Genomic DNA, 25,984 nt, shown 5'->3' on the forward strand with positions numbered 1-25,984 from the left:
CTTTTGGGGACATTAGGAAGAAGCAATAACTATGTTATTGATTTTTGCCAACAACAGAAACCACGTTGAAGAGAAAATATTTCTTTGGATTCATGTTGAGTTTTTTGACTTTTATTCAGGCATTGAAACCAAAGACGAGACTGAGAAAGAAAATAAAGATTTTAGAAGCGCTCCGTCCGAAACAGGTCTGGTTCGTCCTGGCCGGCGGGCAGCCACGTGGGAGGCGGGACTTCTACCCGACAACAAGCGTGAGACCTCAGAAACCTTCCAGATCCTAACAGCACCTCAGGCGGCTGCGCTGGAGTGTCCAGAAAGAGCAACCGCTGAAATTGGGGGTCCTGGAGATGGTGTAACACATATAATTTCATAAAGGGGGAGCCTCCCAAACCCAGTTCTCCTGCTTTTCACTTAATAAATTCCTCATACACACCCTTCTCATACATGACACAATCGTGTGGAAAACATGGGGGCCAATGACTGCCCATTTCCGCACAGAGTCTGTTAAAATGCCGGGGACCACGTTTAAATTCTGCTGAAGCACCATCCTCCATCTTTTCTAGAACCAAGAGTTTACATTCCAGAAGCAGTATACAAACGAGCAGAGGCTGTTGGGGAGTTTCTGGTTCCTGTAAGACGGAGCTCACGGTCACCTGCTCCAAATGTCCAGGTCTGAGACTCCACGGCGCATCTGCACGTGGGAATAGGGCTGTTGGAATGGGGCTGTGGCAGTGCTGGGACTGGTGTGGGTGTGGGGGGAGCAGAGGGCAGGGTGTCGGACACCAAGCTCAGGCATCACCCGTGGGTTGTGGTTTCTCTCCTTGGCTGACTCTGCTCAGGTGCCCTGAGTGCTCCCAGTTAGTCGTTCTCCATCAAGCAGAGAAAAATGTGCTCAACCGTGGAACAAGTAGGCCTGGTCTCAGTGTTGCACTAAGTATTGCAAGACTCAAGTGAGACACTGGCGTGAAGTTTCTATGAACTGTCGGGGAACACAAGCAAGGCATTTCTACCCTTAAGGGTCTGCATGGCTTCCAAACAGCACTGTAAAACAGTTCGAGTCTTTTCGTCTTCTCCCTTTCATCTTGGAATGGTAAGTATCCTCCGACCTGGAGCCCCGCCATCCTCACACCACTAGACGCGCGCTCCCATTCTTCCTGGCTTCGCCAAATCTACAGAGAGAAAATTTAACTCTCCTGCATCTTGCCCGTTAGATACATGCTCTCTGACCGATTAGAATTATGCACCAAACAAATGAGGAAATACATGAAAACCACCCAAACAGACTAAGAAAAGGCCGTTCAGTTCTGGCTAGGGCAAGGAAGCCTGCCTCACGCATTCGGCAGCCACTCAAAGGCAGGCAGAAGAATAGGAAAACTAAGCAGTGGCGATGAAGGGGAAGGTGTCAGGGACAAACTCAAGGCTGCTCAGTGTGGGGAAGCGGGGGCAAAAAATTCAAGGTCCTGTGTGATTAGCTAGGAGAGTGTTTTAGGGTTTCTCTACTTGTTCCTAAGTGAGAAAAAAGGATAAAAAGTATGGAAGCTGAGAGTTCTGGGTCAAGGCCTCACTATTTGTCCTAAGAGTGGAGCTGGGACTCAGCCAGCTAGGCTCAGTGTTCTAGGAGTTAGGAGGCTTTTTATATACTTATGGGGGATTAGTGTGCGTGCGTGCGTGCGTGTGTGTGTGTGTGTGTGTGTGTGTGTGTATGTGTGTGTGTGTGTGTGTGTGTGGTGTGTGTGAGAGAGAGAGATAGCATGCACCCATGGACGCATGGACACCAAAAAGAACAATATCAAGTGTCCTGCTCTATCAAGTACCACCTCGTTCACTAGTTGAAGGGAGCTAGGACAGCGAGCCCCAGTGTGCTTCTGTGTCTGGTCCACAGCGATGAGATTGTAGTTGTTCATGGCTATACTGAGGTTTTTCTATTGGGTTCTGGGATTTGAACTTGGGTCCTCAGGCATGTGTAGCTAGCACTCCTGACCATCTCCCTGATCCTGGTAACCCAGTATGTGTGGTTCAGTCACTGTCCAGTCCTGTAGGCTGTCTCCAAATCTGACCCCTGTCTACTTGGGTTGGAGTTTTTTCTAGTGCTTTCAGTAGAACTGGATTTGTGGATAGATATTGTTTAAATTCAAATTTATCATGGAATATCTTGTTTTCTCCATCTATGGTGATTGAAAGTTTTGCTGGATACAGTAGTCTAGGCTGGCACCCATGGTCTCGTAGTCTGCAACACATCTCTTCAGGCTTTTCTGGCTTTAGAATCTCCAGTGGGAATCATGTGTATTTGTAATGTGTCTGCCTTTATATGTTACTTAGCCTTTTTCCTTTGCAGTTTTTGATAATCTTTCTTTGTCCTCCATGTTTAGCGTTTTGATTATTACGCGATGAAGAGACTTTCTTTTCTGGTCCAGTCTATTTGGTGTTCTGTAAGCTTGTTGTACCTTTATATGCATGTCTATCCTTTTTTAGGTTAGGAAAATTTTCTTCTCTGAGTTTATTAAAAATATTTTCTGGGCCTTTGAGTTGTGGGGGTGTTTCTTCTCCTTCCTCTATTCCTATTATTCTTAGTTTTGGTCTTTTCGTAGTATCCCAGATTTCCTGGATGCTTTTTGTTAGAATTTTTTAGATTTAGCATTTTCTTTGGCATGTGTATCTATTTCTTCTATTGCAACACCTGAGATCCTCAACACCTGAGATTCTGCCCTCCATCTCCTGTCTACTGTTGGTGATGCCTGTGTCTGTAGTTTCTCTTCGCTTACCTAGATTTTTCATGTCCAGAATTCCCTCAGTTTGTCTTTTTTTTTTAATTGTTTCTATCTCCAGTTTCAGGTCTTGAACAGTTTTATTCATTTCCTTCAACTGTTATGTTTGTTTGTTTGTTTTTTCTTGGTTTTCTTGACATTCTTTAAGAGATTATTCATGTCCTCTTTAAGGACCTCTATCACCTTCATAAAGTTGCTTTTAAGGTCATTTTCCTGTGACTCAACTGTGTTGGGTACCCAGGTCTTGGTGCTGTAGACCGGCTGGGCTCTGTGGTGAGTATCGCCCTGGCTGTGGTTGATTCCCTTCTGACATCAGTGTTGAGGCATCTGGGTTTCGGTGATTATCAGGTGTCAATTTTGGGGTTTGTCTTTGTTAGATGGATCTTTTCTTCTTTGGTTTCTGTTTCCTCTCTGGTCTTTTGGCTGGAGTAGCCTAGGGTTCAGGGTGCTTGTCTGGCCTCTGGTGGGTAGGAGAAGACCCTAGGTTTTTTCTTTGGTACTTTTTTTTTTAAAGATTTATTTATTTATTTATTCATACGGTATCCTGCCTGCAGACCAGAAGAGGGCACCAGATCTCATTACAGATGGTTGTGAGCCACCACGTGGTTGCTGGGAATTGAACTCAGGACCTCTGGAAGAGCAGCCAGTGCTCTTAACTGCTGAGCCATCTCTCCAGCCCTCCTTTGGTACTTTGAAGGATTTTGTTATTGGAGCAGGGTATTCTGTTTTCGTTTCTGTCATTGTTCGGGGCTTTGATGGTTTTCCTTGATTTATTTTAGCACAGAAAAGTCAGGATAGTTGATTTTGTTAGATTATTCCCAAGCACTGGGAACAGAAGTTGCAAAGACTCCCCTAGATAGAAGCCTCCAATCTACAGCATCCCCAATTGTGGTGATATCTTGTTCCTACTCTAACAAATAAAGCTTGCCTGAAGATCAGAGTGCAGAGCTAAACCACTAAGAGGCCAGGCAGCGATGGAACACTCCTTTAATCCCAGGAGTCCGGAGATGGAGGCAGAGGAATCTCTCTTAGTTCAAGGTCACCCTGGGCTACACAAGACTGAATCTGTCTAAAAGAGAAACAGAATTCACACAGAGGCGATCTCAGCACTTGGAATCCCTCGCCTTTAATCCCAGCCCAGGGAAATGGAGACAGGAGTGATATGGCTGGGCAGAGAAAGGAATATACGGCGGGAGGAGACAAGGGTTCAGTGCAGTCTGAGGATAGCCCCAGCAGTCTGAAGTTTGGTGGAGACAGTTGCAGTCTGAGGACAGGGAGCACCCCTTTTAGTGTGAGCATCAGTAGAGGTAAAAGATCTCTCTGGTGGCTGGTGGCTCTGCTTCTCTGATCCTTCAGCTTTCACCCCCTAATATCTGACTCCGGGTTTTATTTATTAAGATCAACTAGAATTCCTACTACACCCAATCTGCCCTCCTCCCCACTCTCTTCCCCTCCTGTCTCCATTCACAGTCCTTCCTCTCCAACCTAAATTGTTACTAAAAAAAAAAAAAAAAATTGAACTTTTTATTTACATAAATGGCAAAATTCTGTGTTCTTGACTATCCCATATGCCTAGTTAAATAGTTCCTTAAATTAAATTTTCTAGAACTGTAGATAGACCTGGGGGATGGTGTATAGCTCAGTTGATAGAATATGTTCCTGGTACATGCAAAGTCCTGGGTTCAGTTTTCAGCACCACATAAAACTGGGCCTGGTGGTACGTGTCTGTAACAGCCAACATTCAGAAGCTGGAGTCAGGAAATCAGAAGTCCTAGCTCATCCTCAGCCTTGTAATGTGTCTGAGTCCAGCCTGAAACCATGTCTCAAAAAAAAAAAAAAAAAATCTTAGGAGATGATTTCCGTTAGCTTGACAGTTCCTTCTACAATGTAGCAATCAGACCCAAACACCTGCTGGGTTGTCTGAGACCCACAAGCACTCAACAGTCTTTGAAAAAAAATCCTAAGAAATACGAGCCATAAATATTCCATGTAGAAACCGTGGTGAAGGGGACAGTGATTACTGCAGAGGCTCGTAGTTGTCGAGGTGCTGAGAGTAACTGACTATTGAAAGCTGAGCCCCACCTAATACACCTGTATCATTCTGCAAGGTTCAGGGAGCATAGCGGGGGAGAAGCCCGAAACAGTGGAAGAGCCCAGGAAGGAAGGGGTAGAGTGGTTGGAGCGCTGCCCTCCAAACAGGGCACAGAGTTCTTATATGCCTCCTGTTGCTGTGCTAAAACACTGACCAACGACAGCTTGGGGAGAAAGGGGTTTATTTCAGCTTACAGTTCATAGTTCATCTGTAAGAGAAGTCAGGCAGGAGTCCAGGCGGGGATGCAGAGCAGGGCTGAAAAACAGTGAGGGAATGCTGCTGCCAGCTGCGGGGATCCAGAGCAAACAGTGAGAAAATGCTACTGCCTGCTGGCTTTAGTCACTTTCAATTCTTATAAAGAAAGTGCTATAGGAGAAGTCACATTTTCAATAACTCCTTACTGACTATGTGGAGACGTTCTGCAGTCTTTGATCTGGTCTGCCTAAACCATGGGCTCTTTCGACTGTTTTTCACAGTTCTGCCTCTAAGCCTGTGCTGTTGTCGATGCTTTCTTTTCTTTATTGTCTGTGCATTTTGTGGTATGCAGGACCAAACCCAAGGCCTTGCCCATGTAAGGTGATATCTCTACCGCCGCCAACGTCTTCATTCCTTCACCTTCTTATGAGTGTCTTATTGTGACACTCAGGCTGGCCTTGGAAATTTGATTTGGTTTGAGTGTGTGTGTGTGTGTGTGTGTGTGTGTGTGTGTGTGTGTGTGTGTGTGTGTGTTTGACGGTAGCACATGTACACCATGACACAGGAGTAGAGATCAGAGGGCAACTGTGGGATCTGGTTCTTTTACTGTGTGCGTACCAGTTTGAACTCATGTCACCAAGCTTGGTGATGAGTCTTTTACCTACTGATTTCTCTCTCCTGCCCTGGCCTGCTCCTGAGCGCTGCCATGACAGCTGTGTGCCACCAAACGCGACGCTGTTGCTGAATTTTACTATGGTTGTCTCCTGGCAACGATGGGAATTAAACCCAGTGCCTTCTGTATCATAGGCAGACACTCTACCACTGAGGTATAGCCTCAGCCCTTTGTGTTGTTATTTTTAACACTACCAAAAAATTAACTGATTGCTAGAAATTCTACTCTAGCTCAGAGAACTAAGCATAGATACCAACTGAAACACCAGCATTGGAGCATTCAGAGAAGCACTGATTCAGAATAGCTAAGGACATCTATAGGAATGTCCCATTCCCTTCTGGCTGACAAGTGAAGAAAGAGTGATAAACCCAGACAATAGAAAGTATTAAAATTTTGAACGCTGAAGTCTTTGGAGCCTAGGAAGGCTGGAATGCCAGCCAAAGGCCAGGAGAAGGAAATTTGGACAATGGTAGAGGGCCTTTGTCAAAAGCAGTCCCATTGGCTGGAGCAGTTTATAACAAGTCCGGGGCTGCCTGGTTCTGCAGGACCACCTGCGGTTGGCGCGTTGCAAGCTGTCTGGAGCAGTGTGCAGGTCACAGTTAATTAATTCCTGGATGGCCTGCGGCTCTCAGCTGAAGAGAAAACTGCTGGGGCGGACATTAACTAGGACAGAGAATAAAGTCTAAGAGCTGGGGAAATCTTTATCCTGAGTGCATGCTTGAAACTTTCAGACCTGCAGCCCGGTCTTTGGGAGCGCTTTTGGGACTCTTTGGGAAAGGAGAACCAAGGCCAGGAGAAGGAATGAGCCCACCCTCTAGAGTAGGCAGTGGGTGGAAAAGCTTAGGCTGTTGACAGTTGACTGTGACATTGAAGACAAGTCAGGACTCCCTGAAACTTACATAATTTTTTTAAAATTGGCAAAAGAGTTAAAGTTTTAGGTATATTAGCATGACCACTGTCTATAATCGGCACTGAAATCCTCCCTGAAGAAAAGCCGTTAACAAGCATCTGTAAACAGCTGGAGATGCGTGCCTTGGGGCCACAGTGAAAAGAAAGCCTGAGAAGTTGTCTACATGATAGAAGCATGTCTGGATATGTATGGATCGGACAGAGGTGTAAGCATGTCTGGATATGTATGGGCGGAGGTATAGGCATGACTGGATATGTATGGGTTGGACAGAGGTGTAAGCATGTCTTGATATGTATTGATAGGGCAGAGGTGTAAGCATGTCTGGGTATGTATGGATTGGACAGAGGTGTTTTCAGCACAGTGAGAAGTACTCTTAAGTCTATATTTAGAAAACAACCAAAGAAAATTTAAATTTATGAGCCTGTTACTATGATAGCAGTCACCAGTGTTTTACCACAGTCAAAATACTGGCTTATCGGAACTCCATTGATTAACGTTAAAACTCTGAAACCTTAACATCATTTATCATCTTTAAGTCTCAGTTTTCACATACTTAGAGCCTCACAATTTACATAAATTTAAATCCTCTAGTTGGGTGGTGGTGGTGCACGCCTTTAATCCCAGCACTCGGGGGCAGAGACAGGTGGATCTCTATGAGTTCAAGGCCAGCCTGGTTTACAGAGTGAGTCCCAAGACAGGCTCCAAAAAAACTACACAGAGAAACCCTGTCTTGAAAAACCAAAAAAAGAAAAAAAATAATATTAAAAGGTAAGTTTTTAGTTAATAGGACAGCGTGACAGCTTGAATTTGGTTTTCTGTTAAAGCTTGTCTTGCGAGCTTCTCTTTTTCCCCCGTGAAGCCGCATCAGCCAGGTCTGTCTGAGTCTGCCTTTCTCAGCAGGACACCTGCTAGCTCTGGAAGAAAACAAGGCCTGGTTTTTGTATATGATATGGACTGACCATGTAGCTGCAGCGTTAGAGGGAGGACCTTGCTAAGGTCTGTTTGCTGCTGCTAAACCGATCGAGTCACAGCTCCCTATCAACACCACCACAAACATCTGAGACCCATACATTTGAGCGGGAAGTATAATCCAAATGGCCTCTGCATCATTCAGAGTGACAGAGACTCACTCATTACCTGGAAAACTGACCTGGGAGCTTCCATGATGACCTCGATGGCTTTGTTGTCATTTTTTGGCTGTCACACAGCTGCTGCCACTGTAGGACAGCACCAGCCCCCGGCCACCAGACCCAGAAAGTCTGAGAAATTTTCCTGTAGGAAGGAACTTGGGAAAACTGACCTATCTTGGCAAGGCAGAGCAAACAGCTAACCCGACAGTGTCCACAGTTTGGGCAGGCCTGGTGGTGGGCAAGGCATGGGACAGTTCTTTGGCCAGTGGTCAATGTTACTGTGAAAGCCAGCCATGATAATCTAAGTCTGGGCAGAAAGGAAGTTCTTTATTTCCTCCAACCATTATCACCTGGGATTCTGGCCATCGATAAATTTAAATGGAGTCTAAGAGTCTCAATAGTTTACCCTGAGATTACGCCTGGCAGGCTGAGATTACCTGACCCCCACCCAAGAGCAGACCATTCAATGGAAATTCCTGGCATTCCAAGCACTGTAGATAGAAACACCTGCTAGCACTTCACCAAGACACCCCTAGACAAATGTCAGCCAATCAGGGGTCCTGAACCTCAGAGACACCTCACCCCCCACCTTTACTACTATAAAAACTCAATTCTAATTGAGCACAGGGCTCTCCAGATATTCCAATACATTGGATATGTGGAGAGACCGAGTTTGCAAACTTGATTAAAATAGAGGCTCTTTGATTTTACATATGGGACTCAGTCTCCTTTGTTGGTTTTTGTGGGGACCCACGGATTTGGACATAACAGTTACCACACTTGAAGCGAGCCCTAGTGGAGTCCATTGCTGTCCATCTTTGAAGATGGCTACCAGAAGCTGGTGTTTCTATCTCTCAGGGGAAGACGTTTTCATTAAACACCTTAAATGCTATATTCAGCAGATCTCTCTAAGAAGTTTGAGGGCCATGATCTAACCAATTAATTATACCTAATTTTAGACAAACTTTATTTATTTCTAGTTACTTGCTTCAGGTTTCACGTTAACAACATATACAAAAGGCTTAATCTTGTCCCAGTAAATTAATTACATTTGTACTTACCAGACTACAAACATAGTTCTGAGAACATTAGACCATTACCTTGTATGTCTTAATTATCATTAACGCTTACAACAACTTAGTAGCTTTTATAAGATTAGAATTTTACAATTTTATCCCTGTTAAGTTTGAGTCTTAAAAATTTAGATAGAGGGTTTAATTTAACCCCTGAGTATCAAAATAAAACCTGAAACTATAAACACAGTCTGCAGACAAACTGGGAGCCTTTGTTTTCTGACTCGTCAACAGTGCACATTTGCAGAATATCACAGTTTTTGTATGACTCAGTTTATCTCAAAGAACTAAAGCTTAACAAAGTTTTAGCAAATACAAAGAAGCTAGATATACATCTTCAACTTAGTTTTTGCTAACTGAATGGACCTTAGTAATTTATAAACTTTATCAAATCTACCTTATTCACCAAACATATGCCATCCTTATCTAAAAGTTTCTAGAAGCCTCAGGTTGAACACAGTTAGAAGAGATATAAGCAGTTAAACAAACATCTCTCTATCGGTCTCTGTTAGCATAGAAGACCTTAATCATCCAAACAGGTTGTTTTGAAGTCATATTTTCCATAAATACTGTTCATGGCTTGGTACTCATTTGTTTCTGTTTGTTTTACTTTCAGGACAAAAGTCATCATATAAAAACCCATGAACTGACAAATCCTGGGATACAGAAAGTTTGCACAGTGGTCATCAGAGAGAGAGATGTCCCAGGTCACAGAGAGGCATCCCTTTCCACACAAATGGGTGCCCAGTAGGCTGAGAGAAGCTGCTGAGTGTACCAGTGTGATTGCTTTAGCAGTGCGGGCTCCAGAGCTGACAAGGACAAAGCAGGCAGCTCCTGGGTGACATCACCCAAGTGCCAGGAAAGAGCAGGCGCAGTGAAGAAGTGGCTGAAAAGGGAGACTCCCAACTTTGGAATCAAATGTGATAGGTGGCATAATCCAGCAGAAACAAATACCTTAGAAAAGTCAGATCAGCAGCTTGGTTTGGTTAGGAGAGATTAAGCCTCTTGGAAAGGGGTCCATTTATGCATCTCCTGCATTTCTGCACCCAATATATAAACTAACAACATGACCACTTCATGGTATGGTTAAGGGTTTTTTTTTTAATTTCTGTTTGTTTGTTTGTTTGTTTGTTTTAAATGGAGATATGGAAGAGAGTACCTTTGTTTATGTTGGAAATAATAAAGTTACATCATAAGTCGTGGATACCACTCAGACAATAGGAAGACACCAATTGAATTCCAAGACTTCGTTTCATTTGGATATATACACACTAGTGGGTCAGTAAATTAGATGATAGATAGGGAGGGAGGGAGGGAGAGAAAGAGAGAGAGAGATTTCGTTTTTTTAAGACAGGATTTCTCTGTGTAGCCCTGGCTGTCCTGGAACATGGTCTGTAGACCAGATTGGCTTCAAACTCAGAAATTTGTCTGCGTCTGCCTCCTGAGTGCTGGGATTAAAGGCATGTGCCACCACCACCCAGCTAATAAATTACATTTTGTTTTATTCTTTTTAATTTTTTAGGTTCACACTAACAATTCCATGCATGTGTGGGGTGTTTTGTCCCTTTTCACCTCCTGTTGCCATCTCTTATCTCCTCCATCTCCCTCCATAATTCTCCCACTTCGACTGAGTTTAGGGCTTGCTTGAGCATGCATGAGTGTGGGGTTATTTATTGGATTGAGGGGAACTTTTAAGTGGTTACATCCCTGAAGAAAAATGACTCCCAACTTCCAGTAGCTGCTCAGCTAGGTGTGGTGCCTTGTGTACCCCTCCACCATCCATACTAGAATGATCACTGGCTTTCTCATGTGCAGGTAGGGCCCAGCCATGGCAAACTCAATAGAGGCCTGAGTCTCAGATTCCTGTAAGGTTCCAGGAAAGACCACAAACTGAGACCACTCAAGAACGGAACATCCAAGGGGAAAAACACCTAACTGTCTAAAGGAAATTCCCAACGTTCCATCCATAATAGAATCATTGTAGATAGGATCACCTGAGGCTCCTTAGCCCAGCACACACCCACCCCCTTTCACCAGGGCACCCCTAGACAAATGTGAGTCAGTCAGGGGTCCTGAACCTTAGAAATCCCTCACTCCAACCTCTGCTATGATAAAAACCCACCCCAAGTGAGCTCGAGGCTCTCTGATAGCACCAATGTGTTGGACACACAGAGAGTCCGAGTTTGAACTTGAATAAAGACTCTTTGCTTTTACACATAGGATTCAGTCTCTGTGGTGGTCTTTTGGGGGTCCCTGTGATGTAGGAATAGCAGTAAGCACATGTATCATAAGCTCATGAATGCAATGGTCAGGTCAAGTTCAGAAGAGCACTTCATATCACTCCTCCCCACCCTCCAGCTCCACGGTCTGTTTTATGTATATGTGCATCCTGACTGTATGTTTGCCTGGGCACTGGGCATCACATGAATGTCTGGCATCTTTAGAGGCCAGCAGAGGGCACCAGAGCCCTTGGAACTGGAGTTACAGACAGCTCTGAGGCACCAACAGAGTGATTGCTGGGAACTGAACCCATATCCTCAGGAAAAGCAGCCTGTGCCTGTGTCTAGGTCATTTTTCCAGGTCCTCCTACATTCCGTTTGCCCTCCCTTCCATGATGTTCCTTCAGCCTTGAAGTAGGACTGGGGGAAGGAAGGGTATGTTTTGTATAGTCCAGAGGATGCTCTATGATGGTCACTTTTCCATTTGTGTATGAATGGGGTTATTAAATATACCACAAGCCAAAGCAAAAGAAGAAATAACAAATGACAGACAGACAGACTAGAGCAAAACATCATCAAATTGGATACTCAAACACCTAGCATCTACACTGTAGCTGGTTCTGATGCCAGCTAAGTAACGCAGCAGCAACAACGTAGATGAACTTGCCTGTAAGTACAAGGGTAAGCAGGCAAAAGCAAAATTTCTTCCATGTCCTTTTGTCTGGGCTGCTGCCGTCTTCCTGCTTCTGATAATCCAGTCAGGAAAATTCCTCACAGGCTGCCCAGGGGCTTGCTTCAGTTCATTCCAGATGTAGTCAAACTGACAACCAAGAATAACTATGATAATATCAATATCAAATATACAAAAAACAAAATTAAAAGAAAATCCAATGCTTTGATGAAACATAAAGAATTGCATTAAGATGAAAAAAGAACAAAAAAACTGGGCGGGGAGAGAAAACAGTTAATGGGGCAGGGAGTCTGGGGCTGCACCCACACACAGGCACTGTTTCTATTAGCTGTCACATTTAAATGCAACTGGTACTAAGATGACATATACATGGTAATATATCATTGCATTAGGGAGTTACAGCAGTTATACATGGCTTCAACACTAGTCCTCCTGATTATATTAAGAAAACAAGAACCAGAGTGAGAAATGAGAACAATCAATAATAATAATATATTAATTATTATGCTACTGGGTATAATAATTATGTGTAATTATTATAGCAATAATTATATTAATAATATAATAATAATAACAACAATATAATAGGCTTCAATCCCACCATCCCCTTTGAGGTCAGGTATCACCCTGTCTGAGAGACCTCAGTGCAGGTGATAAGCTATTGATCGCTTTTATGAACAAACAAATGCAGGACCGTTGAGGGATCACGCCTTCTTCCCAGAGGAAAAAGAAGGGTTTTACTCTGGATTAGCAACAGGTATCAGCTGGTTTGCTCCAAGTGAGCTATCTAGAGGCTTGGAAAGTCTCAACAGAGGACATCACCAAATGCATAGGAGTTTAAGAAGGATTGATAAGTGTGCAATCAAATGGTGACGTTTCATCCTTATCAAGAAATCAAAGAAAGATACCCAGCTTTGGGAGTGAGAGCCTTCCAAAGATGCCATGAAGTTTTCACAAGAAACGAATCGGTGTTTGTTTGTTTTGTCCATCCAAGGCCAGGCAGGTCACAGTCAAGAAAGACATGCCATGCAGATCCATAAAATCATTAGATACAGACAGCACTAAACTAAAGGAGAAACTGTCTATGGGGACAAAATGGACTAATGGGAGGAGCAGAAATGGGGAGATAAGCTCAAAGTACATTAAATAGTCACATTAAAAACTGCCTTGTGTAACTCGGTTTATTAAACATTTTAAGAATTTGAAGAAAAATAACTTTTTTCCAGTTCTTGATTTATGTCCTATGTCAACCTTAGGAGCATCTCCAGGATTGAGAACAGGAAGATGGAGTTGGAATTCTTGGTATAAAAAAGATGGCCTCAGCACCCTTTTCTGAATGCTGTCCACCCTGGCTATCGGTTTGCAGTGTCCAGTCCTGCAATTATAAACCCACCATGCTCTTCCAGAAGAACAGCTTCCAGAATTCACAATTCCTTGAGAAAATTTAATGTGACTTCCAGAGCTATAACTCCAGGTCCCCAGTTCCCAGCAAAGTCTCATCAAAGCTCTGAAGAATTTGTATTCATCAAAATAGCACAGCCCAGCTCAGAGAAAGTCACCAGCAAGGTCGCCCCTGCCCTGTGGAGCAGGCATAGTGCAAATGCCAGGCAGACCTGGGAAACAGGAACTGCGTGGAGACGGTTCAGATGACGTCAGAGAAAAAAAAAAAGCAAAGCAGACTCAAGTCAGACTACACTGTGAGAGATCTTGTGACCACAGTAAAACCTTTTATGCGGTTTACCTATGTTTCTAGTCTACTAAAACACAGCATGAACAGATATATTTTAACTCTGGTTTCTACTCTACAGATTGCTTTTTTTACTTTAATTCAGATACGTCACGCCATCTATTGACAAAGGCGTCATCTCTGTGACTCCATAACTTTGACTTTCTATTTCTCCATCTCTGGGGTTTTACCCTTCCATGTTGAAGCTTCCTGACATTTTTTTTTTTTACCTCTACCATTAGCCCAAACACCAATTATTCAAAACTGTTTAGAACAGAATGTATCTAGTGTTAGGAGCTACGCTTCATAGAACTTTATTACAGTCATTTGATCTGTCTGTCATCTGTCTGTCTATTTTGTTGAGAGAACGAGTCACTGCATGTGCAGGTTAGAGAACGACTTGCAAGGGTCAACTCTCTCTTTCTACTCTTGGGTCCCAGGGAGGGGGCTTTACCCACATTACCCACCAGCCCAAACTTCATGTGCACTGTAATCAGGGCAGGTCATAGTGTGAATCTAGTATATTTGCTTGCCTGAATCTTAGCATTCTCTTTATCAAGGTTCCCTTTCTAGGAAGATGCACGTTTCCTGGGGTTTGGTACCTACTCTGGCCTATTTCAGCCTTTCCTCTCTAAATCTACCTTCTCCCCTCTGTGGGACCTTTTCTGGCTCCTCAGGTGACAGGATCCCACCTCCTCCAGCCCCAGATTGCTATCTGTCCCTGAAATCAACAAATACTATTAAAAAAATGCACAGCATTGGTCCCCAAATTCAGAACGGTGACTCAACTCTCTCTCTCTCTCAGATCTATTTATTTGTTTATTATGTATATAATGTTCTGCCTGCATGTATGCCTGCAGGCCAGAAGAGGACACTAGATCTCATTACAGATGGTTGTGAGCCACCATGTGGTTGCCAGGAATTGAACTCAGGACCTTGGGAAGAGCAGGCAGTGCTCTCAACCTCTGAGTCATCTCTCCAGACCTCTTGTTTGTTTGTTCGTGTTTTCAAGACAGGGTTTCTCTGTGTAGCCTTGGCTGTCCTGGAACTCACTCTGTGGACCAGGCTAAACTCAAACTCACAGACAACCTCCTGCCTCTGCCTCCTGAGTGCGAAGATTAAAGGCGCACCACCACTGCCTAGTCTCAATTGTCTCTTAACAGAGCAAAGTCTTCCTAACTTCATCCCTATACTCTCTAAACAATAGGTGACTGCCAAGGTCTGCCTGGCTGGCTGGTTTTCACTATTATTTGACAGAAAGCTCTTAAAACAAAAGAATAAGTGAGACCCCAATCAAAAGGGAGTCACAATCATAACATATCATTCACTGACTTGGCTCTCTGAGTTTTGTGTGACCTTTGTGACCTGACAGATCTGACAGGCATGGCCGGTGTGACAAATATCCAGGCCCACACAGGGCCAACAGACAGTAAGCACCTCTGGGAGGCCAGCACACCCTTCCTCCACTTGTCTTTTTGTCCCTCCCTAGAGCCTACACTTTGGAGATGCAGAGTATCACGTTGAAGAAAGTGATGGCTACGTGGAGGTGGCCATCTGGAGAAGAGGCAATGACCTTTCTGTAGCATCCTCTGTCATCGTGTGCTCTAGGAGCACAGAGCAACAGCCAGCAGAAGGTGAGAGTCACCAGGAAGAGAAGATCATCACCATTCGTGTTGATGGTGAGATCTGTCTTTCAGGGGCGAGCAAGCCAGGTAGGTGGGTTCTGATTCTACCTCTTCTTTCTCTTCCTTCTGACTGGACAAATGATTTGTCTATGCAAAAGCATTCTTAGACCACAGCCTGTATGACTTCTTCATTACCCACTTGCTGATCGTGGACTCCGATGAAGTTTTCCAAAGTCCAGAATATTTATAAAACTTTACGGCATTCATCAACAACTTGTGTGACTGGGAATGGGTAATAGCTCAGTCAGCAAAATGCCTACCACACAAGCATGAAGACCTGGATTCAGTCCCCTGCCCCCATATGAGCACACCACTGCACGTCTGTAACCCCTGTGCTGTGGAGGCAGAGACAGGAGAATCTCTGTGGCTCGTGGCTGGCAGACTAGACTAATCAGCAAGCTCCAGGACGACGCCATTTTAAAGATCTCTCTCCTAAGGAACAAGGTTGAGCTCGCCCCCCCCAACACACACACACACACACACACACACACACACTCAATGTCAGCTGAAAGAATTGCATAATAGCTGGACAAATCCAAACCCTGGAAGAATCTAAGGCATAGGCCTCTGAAGGAGATTTTGCTTCTGACACTAGCATGTCCCTTGATTTTCAGTGACTGTTCTCTTAGCCTACTCACCTTTGTGTTTTCTGACACAGGAAATGCAGATCTTGCTGGTAGCAAGGCTGGATGACTCTGGATCCCGCACCTTCCTGAAAGCCTGTTAGGTGCTTACCATAAAAGTAAAAACAGTAGTACCCAACATCCAGTACATAGATGCTTGCATTTGCTCATTTCCACTGGGATCTTTTAGTTTCCTGAGATATAAACAGACAGACAGCATACCTCAGGGTCAACAACCTACATATCTATAAACCACGACAATACTTCAATATAGATGCAAAAGCCCTGTAAATGAATAAAATCTACTAACAGTATAAACATCTACAGTAACTGACCAGACGTAAGAACAGCAAAACACACCAATACCAATGGAACCGTGAACATAGTATCATTACATCCCCCAAATGGTTGAAGAAAATAAACACTTCCATTTTGCTTAGACTTGTGAAACTGACATAACACTCGCTCCTGCACCACAGGGGGATATGCGAAGAAGCAATAATGACTTTTGCCCCACGCCAGGTCTTGCCAGCAAGAACCACGCGGGACACAGGATCCTTCTGCAGAAATAGCTTTAATCCTCTTGGGAGCTAGAGCATAAGCCACATGGCGGAGACCCAGATATGAAGGAAGCCATCCCTTATATATGAAACAGACCCTGCTTCGGACGTGTCACTCTTGGATTGGTCCGCTGCTCCCAGTCCTAGGTGATGCCTTGGGAGTCGTGGAAAGTTACCAACACATGTGCGCTTTCTTGCTCACCTGGCGGTGCAGCGCCATCTATGGTGGAGAGTGTGGTTGCGGCCCTCTACATATCCCCCTAATTTTACTTCTTTGCAGAAAGGCAACTCCCTCAGAAGGTAAAGATAGAGGTCGCACTTCCCAAAATAGAAACATTAAAATGGGCTTACACGGAATCTGCCCCTAGGTTCATGACACCTGGAACTTATCCGGCCTGCCCTCTGCCATTTTTCTGGGAAAGGGGAATATACGGCAGGAAACCCTTATGCAGGGCGACTTATCTCTCAGAGAGGGCCATTCTCTGTGCGATGCTTTTCAGCTCCACAACCTTCAGGGCTAGCTAAGCCAAGCACTCCACCTTGTGCCATGGACCACAGTCCTAGGGGTGCAGGAGCTGGTTGGCTTAAACCTTACTGCTTTAACATAGATAACCACATATCAGTAGAAGCTCCCTGTTTCAGGGCAGCGCGCTGTGCAAAAACCACTTTATCCCTATGGCTTTGGGATTAGAGTCAGCAGACCATCCCGAGGAGAAACACTATTCCATAGCGTAGGAACGTTCCAAAACATTTCCACCCCCACCCATTCTTTGAAGTAGGGGATGAAGGACACGACCCAGGACTGGAATCCTTTGGCCAGGCTTATGTCCACTCGCGTGGAGTTGATTGTCACGATGGACCGTCTCAAGGAGGACAGCAAATCATCCAAATTCTCCTGCAAGATACAAAGACAATTCTCGGGACAAGTTAGCCACTTTTATAAAGTTCTCATATGGTATACTGGTCACACATAAGGCTGGAGTGTTCCATTCACAACCCAATTGGGCAGGCTGCCATAAGATATCCACCTGTTTTTGTACTAGGTCAATTATTTGATTAAGAACCATTATTTTACCTCTAATAGATGTATCTATGGTAGCCTGCTGATCCAGGGCTGTAGCCACTGTGGTAGATAACTGATTGAGGGTCTCTGTTTTCCATGGTATAGGCCATGCTGCCATTTAAAAAATCTATAGTGAACAGAGCCATGGCAATAGCCATTCTTAGCATCGGGGGCAATTCCATTATTCCCCCTTTTTTCGATTTTAACAAGAACTGGTAAGTTCTCCAGTCCAATTACCTAGAAGATAACTAGACAATTGCTTAATAATCTGGGATCGCAGGGGCGCAACTCTCCAGCTGCATCAAGAGGTCTGTCAAGATTAACCTTAGTATCTAGTTTTTAATTTGAATAACCATGGCATTTTGTAACCTGTCTTGAAGATACCCATAGTGTTTAGCAGAAATAACTGACAGGATAAGGGAAACTGATAGCAAGCAATAACTGACAAATCAAGAGGAAATCCAGCAGCACAGCAATGGCACAGCAACAACAACACTGTAATGTACAGCAACAACAGCACAGCAATAACTGACAGACCAAGGACGGGAGCTGGACCATCCCTCAGGAACCCGCCAGCTCCGCAACAATCAGGTCAGACAGCTCCATAGCAGAGGCTTTGTCCTCAGGCACTGGACAGATGAATCCACAACATGAATAGTACCCAGATGTATGTCAGCATTCCTAGAAAAAAAAAATCTCCCAAAATAACATTTAAGAGTATTAAAAAACTCAGTGTAAAAATTTAGCACAATCAGTACTGGAAGTAGGCTGGTCTTGAACTTAGAGACCTATAGGTCTCTGTTTTAAAGAGCAAATCTTGTTTGCCTGTGCCATTACAGCAGGCCTTAGAATTAAACCGTTTTAAATCTGGCACAGATGAGATTATTGCTCCAAAAATATGAGAAAACCATTTTCCTGTTCCCAGCCTGGAGTTCTAAGAAGACGTGGCCACTGGGAATCGAACTTGCAACCTCTGGAAGAGCAGGCAGTGCTCTGAACCTCTGAGCCATCTCTCCAGGCCCCTCTATTCAGATGGAAAAAAAAAAACCCTAGGTCTAGCATTGTTTATCCCACCCGTTGCCTCAGGCAATAGGTCCGCCTTCGTTACCTAGGTTACGGGTAACCAGGTTGACACGCTTTTATTATTACGACCAGTCCTGCCTGAAGTCAGCATAGTTTAGCATAGCCAAATGGAACCAGAGCCATTTTAGCCTCAGAGACCCTCACAGTTTTAGGTACATTGCAAGCCTTCTGGCCTGGCTGCTTGTGGCACCGCTCTCATTCTTGGTACTGTTGTGACACCCTCCAGGCGAGGTACCAACTGAGCCGCACCAATTGAGCCGGCGCAACGTGCCCCCCACCATAGCCACCAAGCAAAGCTCCGCTCCAGCCTCAGCTGCACCCACTCCGAGCCCAAACCGGTGTACGGAACAAAGCGGAACTCAGAGAAGCAGGCTTGCTGCTCTGCAATCATTGAAAGGACCTCATTTAATCTTTTAGGGAATTTGGGCGCTGTTAGTCTCTCTGACTGCTTTCTGCTGTATTGGGACGCTGCATTTTAGGGGTATACACTATAACATTTCAGGAGGTCTTGGTGATTCAAGCCACGTGGATCTCAAGCACATACTTAGGCTCCCATCCACCATGGAGGCGAAAACAGAACCTCTCCTCCAAAACATCATATTCTTAAGCCCATGTTTTAAATTTAAACTACCTTTTTTAGCAGTTCCTAAATTTAAATATCTTTCTCCTGTCCAGTACATAAAAAACAATGCAAACAACATTCTCTCCCCCATTCTTTACCGGAGGGTCATTTTTAACTTATCTGAGTGCACGCACAACCTCCCACTGCTGCTCAGTTTCTGATATGCTCTCTGGACTTTATAGCATACCTCTCTGAGCATGCACACCTGCAGTTCTGAAATCCTCCTGGTCTCCGGCGGTGCAAGGTTTTTCTTCCTGGGTTTCGGCACCAAATGCCCCACGCGAGGTCTCACCAGCAAGAACCACGCGGGACACAGGATCCTTCTGCAGAAATAGCTTTAATCCTCTTGGGAGCTAGAGCATAAGCCACATGGCAGAGACCCAGATATGAAGGAAGCCATCCCTTATATATGAAACAGACCCTGCTTCGGATGTGTCACTCTTGGATTGGTCCGCTGCTCCCAGTCCTAGGTGATGCCTTGGGAGTCGTGGAAAGTTACCAACACGTGTGCGCTTTCTTGCTCACCTGGCGGTGCAGCGCCATCTATGGTGGAGAGTGTGGTTTCGGCCCTCTACAGACTTTGGCTAGTTCTTTAAAATATAGTGTTTTGTATGTGGGTGCACATGCAAGATCTGTGTGTCAAGGCACAGGAGTCTCTACACACATGTGAAAGTCAGAGGATGACTGTTTGGAGTCAGTTCTATCCCTCCACTTATATGTGAAATTCAGGGACCAAATTCAGGCACCAAACTTGCACATCAAGCAATTTTATTCATTGCACCAACTCACCCATCTACCTTTCTTTCTTTAATTTCAGAGAGGTTCATGCTTAGATGGAAGTCCTGTTGACGTCCATATATACCCCCAAAAGATTGGAATGTATGGGATCTCCAGCTTGGGGCCCATTCTATGCTCAGGTCTTACTTCTCCCATTCCAAACCCTATCCTCAGTGCACCAAGCGGCAGCCCCTCCCCTGGAGCTGCCCTCTTCAAAGTCCACCCCTGAGAAAGCCTGCCAAAAGTCACCCCTCCTTGGAGCTGCTCAAGTCCACGCCTATAGGCTACTTAAGACCTGGCAGCCATATTTGTCACATGATTCCTCTCCTGCCCTCCTAAGGGTCACCCAGGAGTTACTTTGCTCTGTTCATTAAACCCGGATTTAATAATTCGGTTTGACTGGCTTATTACATTGGCAATGACAGATTTCCATTAACCAGGGATTCAAAACTTATCAGTTCATTTCTTGTTCTAAATATATCAGTGAAATGAAGAACTGAATCCAAATTTGGTTCACCGATTCTTTGAGTTCTAATTTGTGGGAGATATTTAAATTCCTTTTGGTAATTCCTTCTGCACAAAAGTCCTGCCACTTTAGAGTTGGGACAGACAAGAACTGATGGTTCTTGGGGTAGTGATTCATGTGTCTAAGAAAGAGAAACACAGAGAATAACTCAAACCAAAAACGCTATAGACCCAGCAAATATGCGCATCTACTCAGGAGGTAATGTTCATTTTACATATGCATTTAAAAGGCATGATTGTCGGCATCAGAGAGGTTCATCCAGCAGCTGATGGGAGCAGATGCAGAGACCCACAGGCAAACATTAGGCGGAGCTTGGGAATTGCAGAGGAAGAAGGCAAGGAAGGACTGTAGGAGGCCAGAGGGGTCAAGGGCACCACAAGAAAACAGCCCTCAGAATCAACTAAGCAGGGCTCATAGAGGCTTATAGAGACTGAATCCACAATCACGGGCCCTGTATGGGTCTGAGTCAGGTCCTCTGGATAGGTTATGATTGTATAGCTTAGCGTTCTTGTGGGACTCCTAACAGTGTGAGTATGGATGTCTCTGTCTCTTTTGCCTGCTTTTGGATCTGTTTTCCTCCTGCTGGATTGCCCTTAATAGGAGGGGAGGTGCTTAATATTATTACAACTTGATATGCCATGTTTGGTTGACATCTCTGGGAGGCCTGCCCCTTTCTGAAGGGAAAGGAGAAGTGAATTCACAGGAAAAGGGGTGGGGGTGTGGAGTAACACAGGGGGGACTGGGAGGAGAGGAGGGAGGGGAAACTGCAGCTAGATAGGAGAAAAATAAAGAAAAAGGATGTATGATAATAATTGTCTCTCTACGCTCAATTCGTGCCCAGTATTGGCCAGAGGTTGCGCTGTGTGGTTGCTATATTCTTTCCAGTCCTCACAATGACCCTGAAGGCAGTTGTAAACATCTGTATTTGCTGTTGAAGACACTGAGCCCCCAGGAGTTGGGATAATGTATGCCATGAAGCAATGACCGCAGATGTGACCCACGTATGTGGGACACAAAGCCCTCATTCTCTTCCTCCCCTGCCTCAGGGGTTTTCACAGCAGTCGTATATTTTCTATTACTGCCATCGCTGATTCAATGCCTCTCAAACACCTTTGAGACGATCTCCAGCTGGCAGCAGAGTGACAGGTGCCACAAGACTTTTTCCTCAAGCACTGAGAGGAAGTTGCTGGTAAATTTGGAACCGCCACTCTAAACACTCCAAATGGAATTCCTCCAGATGCATTCCCTCCCATAACTACAACACAGACATCAAACCAGGAAACAAACGTACACATTTCTCTAACCTAGTCCGTGGACCTCTCTGCCCCCAACTAAGCCAGTCCCAAATCTCACCTGTATTTATCTGTCAGACCTGCTTTAATTTCTTCATTGGTTTTCGTATAGGTGTTCTGATTGCATGTGACCATGTGCAGGCTTGGTGCCAGGAAAGGGCATCAGATCCCTGGGACTGGAGATGATGATGGGTATGAGCAGGCTCGTGGGTGCTAGGAATGGAACCCAGGGCTCCCGGGAGAACAGTCGGTGTTCTCAGCTGCTGGGCCATCTCTCTAGCCTCTCACCTTTGTTTTTTTGTCTCTTTGGTTTTTGTTTGGTTTTTTGTTTTTTTTGTTTTTTTTTGTTTTTTTTTTTTGAGATAGGGCCTCTCTGTGACAGTCCTGGAAACTCACTCCACGGACCAGGCTGACCTTGAACTCACAGAAATTCACCAACCTCTGCCTCGTGGGTGCTGGGATTAAAGGCCTGTGCTGTAGCTGCCTAGCCCTTCCTTAATTCTAACTACACAGAACAGTTCCTTCTTTATCCCCCACCCTGCTTCTCTCCAAGCCCAGGAGGCTGGTTATTAGGTGTTGTTATGCAATGCTTAGTTTCTGTTATCAAGTTACAGACTGTGGGAGCCCTTGGGAAGGGTTTCCGTGAGGCATTGTCTTCATTCATTATTCCCTGACAGGGGACAGACACACAAACTGAAAGTGGGTGGCACTATTCCCCAGACTGGGTCTTCGGTTGTGTAAAAACGGGAAACCAACGCGGTGGCTCCCCTCTGCCCTTGTCTGTGGCTGTCTAACTTTGGGTTCCTTGACCTCTCTGAGATGAGGGTTTGTGAGCTGAACTGGGAGCTAAAAGAAAACCTTTCTGGCCTAAGGCATTTGGTGTACTGTGTCACAGCAGAAGGGTGTGAAAGCCTCTCTCACCAACTTCCCACTCAACTCCCTGGCCACCTGGGGCGAGCACTGTGCTCACTGAGCCAGCAGCCTAGCTAGCATCTCCACCCCACCCCACCCCCACACCTTTCTCCTTTCTCCCTTGTTAACTTGGTGGTTTGGAAGATGATGAATGTCTCAACTTGGATTTACCTGGTTTCCTCATGGTTACACTTCAGCAGGAGTATCCCAGGGATGGTGCTGATCTCAGGGCATTCTGTCTGATTCTGGGGATCTCTCATCAACTGCTCCAATGGTGTCTGCTAAGGTTCCTCCACTACAAAGTTAGCTTATTTTCTTTGTGATTATCAGCTATTTTCTGGACAGATCCCCTGAGACAATATAAATATTCTGCTCCTCGAAGTATTTATATACCTATGTCTAGGGGTTTCTGTCTATTCCACTATTATCGTTGTTCTGTCTTCATCTCTTTTAGAATAAATAGTAACAAAGAATCTAAATGGTCAGGTGTGCCAGTCTGCAATACACTGGTTGATAAAACAAGCCAGGGAATGGCAGAAACTCCGTGGCTGAGTAAAACTGAATCGAGATGTTGTGAGACTGAACCGAAACGTGGAGCCTCATCAAATAAAACCTGTAACAGTTGCCTTCAAAATGCAAGTATAAAGAGCAAATTCTTTATTTCCAGCTGAAGTCACCTTCTTCCATGTAACAAGTGGAGTTTCTGTGGAAGTCAGCAGAAGGTGACACGCTTGGTCTGACAAGGGTGACACGTGGGCACGTGATGAGGAGCTAGCTACGCACTTGTTAGAATGTCGAGATTTCTCCTCCCTTCTGGGAATCCACTGCAATCAAGATTCTGGTAATGCTGAGTACAGAGAGCACTGCAGAGTGCACGGTGCCCTCATCATTTACATGATGAACCCCACAGTCTCACCGCTGCCTTTTCTCTCCTCCCCACCCCAGCTGGAGCAGACTATGTTGGTGTCAGCCCAAGACCTGCACTTTGGCCCAGGAGTGTGCCTGCAGAGATTGCTGGTGACAATCCTTGATGACCTGCAGCAGCCTGCCTTTGAGGGTTCAGAGAAGTTTGAATTACTTCTCCAGATGCCTTCAGGTGCTCTGCTTAGAGAACCAAATAAAACCACCATTATCATCGAGGACAGCATCACCAACTGCCAAGCAGAGTGCTTGTAGTTCTTGAAGGGGCAAACAGTAGCCTAGATGTATCCCAGAAGGAAGATGTACCATTCCAGAGCTTACCAACTCTGGAATAACAATGGTATTGTACTGTCACTGTGCCTGTGCAAATAGTTTATGTGACTGCATGGAGACAGAAATACATAAACAAGAAAAAGATTGAGTCAATAAAATGTTTCATTGTTTCTAAGGCCAGTAAAGCCTCATCAATTAAATGAGCTCTCTCTTTACCAGTTGATGTTGGGTGTGATTTTCTGGTAGGATCAACTGGAGAAGGTCTTATTTAGAAACTGCTGCACATCCTTCATGGTAGAAACCTCGTACCCTGGACTGCAAAACCTGAACTCATGTGATGCGGGACAATTCTAGCCAGCGTATCAGTCATCATTTAATTATCCACAATCACTCAAATGTTCAGTACCCTTCCTTTATTGATACATTTCACAGATTTATAATTTTGAGCAGGAAAAAAATCAATTCTTCTAAGTTCTGTTATATCTATCCCATTTAAAAATGGAATACTAATGGATATACTGAAGCCTTCTAAACGATGGCATCTCAACCTTAACATGCCTGTAGCCCATGAACTTCTGAACATGATTTACATTTAGGACCATTGGAGACTGATGCCAGAGTCTGTGCATGCCAACTTGTCTGATGAGTCTACATTTTTCTGCATTGCCACCGACAACCCTACTAAAGAAACACAACTATGAAGAAGTCAGGTTCTTATGACTAAAATGCCAGCATTTAACAATTTAAAGGCCAGGTATATTGGAGCATGCCCATAATCTCAGCCCTTGGTATGTACAAGAGTTAAAAGCCAGCCTGGACTATATAAATAGGGAAAAAAAATTCATTCTGTCTGAAAAGAAAAATATAATCTTCCTCTTTTCAATCTAGGTGTTCGTACACTGGTTTGCACCTGGGATCACAGCTAGAGGCTGAAGCAGAAGGTTCAAGACCAGCCTGGAAATACTGGTAGGCCTCCTAAAAAAAAATTACAGCTCAGTGGTTCACTATAGGGAAAGAAAAAACAAAGTAAAGCTCTATTGATAATAGCTACCACTACATAGCCACTGAAGTTTCATTTTTCTTTTGCAAGATATGTTTGAAGCATTGCTTTTCCAATTTCCTATACAAAACACCTCTGAAGATCTTGGTGCAATATTGATCCTGTTCAGCACAAGTTCCAGTCTGCCTCTCTTACCAGCACCCAAAAAAATGAAGGTCTCGGAGTGTGTCAGTCTAGGTCCAGAAGGGAGTATCAAAATATCAGACTTGGGGTGACATTTCTATTGGCTCAACTTGTAGTGCTGAGTGATGCCCGGCTCCATACCAGAAGGGTGGCTTCAGAAAAGACAAACATGAAGAGTAGGGCTCAACTGCTTTAGCTGTCAAGTCTCAGTGACTGCCTACCATTCTTCCATACCACTAAACCCTGGCTGCCCAGATCTGTGGGAGGACCAGCACCAGAATTGTAGGTCCACACACAGCAGCAGCATTCATGCTGCAAGTTCTTTCTTTCAAGTCAGAGTAAACTGTATTCCTGAAGAAAGTACATTATTTTACTTGGGAACATGCTTTGTCAATTTTCTAAACCTTGTTCTACTTACAGAACTTAACTGTTGTAGAGAGCAACTGAGCAGCAGACTGCTAAGGGTTAGAGGCTTCTCAGAAATGGGAATTACAAATGTCCCCCCAACTGTTACTGCACCTAAACCTCTTTACTATTGATAAGCAGATCCCTAAAAGTAGTTGACATACAACTAACTTTACAATACTGTCAATGCGGAATGTGCATTGGGTTCTATTGGAAAGAACAGTTATTTAAAATATGCTAACAAATTAATAACCGATTTTGTATAAAAACTAAGCACTTTGTTGTTTTTGGAGCAGGGTCTCTGTAACCCATGCTGGCCTCAAATTCACCAGATTCCTGAGTGCTGAGACTAAAAGTATGCACTATGACAACCATTAAATTAAGCAAAGTTAAAATCTATGATTACGAAGTACTCTCAAGTAAAAGCATAGTAATAATTTTTACACTATCATTTTGAAATTAACATTTATATTGATTGCATCTTGTTAGCACAGTTGTCTTCCCAACGACACACGTTCTTTACAGTGTGGGGAACAGACCGCTGGGGCTCTGGTTTTGCTTCAGTCACCACCACCACTGCAACAATTT

General features: G+C 44.4%; 1 protein-coding gene across 1 annotated transcript in view; it reads left to right on the forward strand.

The window, feature by feature from the left end:
• Positions 1-23,790, forward strand: part of Frem3 (FRAS1 related extracellular matrix 3) — a 49,456-nt gene extending 25,666 nt beyond the window's left edge. Inside the window, 5 exon segments of the mRNA XM_087900623.1 lie at positions 120-347; positions 561-667; positions 14,961-15,105; positions 23,560-23,585; positions 23,587-23,790. Coding sequence (XP_087756749.1) covers positions 120-347; positions 561-667; positions 14,961-15,105; positions 23,560-23,585; positions 23,587-23,790 — 710 coding nt within the window.
• Positions 23,791-25,984: the final 2,194 nt, after the last annotated feature.

Source organism: Myodes glareolus, chromosome 22, assembly GCF_982192425.1.
Source record: "Myodes glareolus chromosome 22, mMyoGla1.1, whole genome shotgun sequence".
NCBI lineage: Eukaryota > Metazoa > Chordata > Mammalia > Rodentia > Cricetidae > Myodes > Myodes glareolus.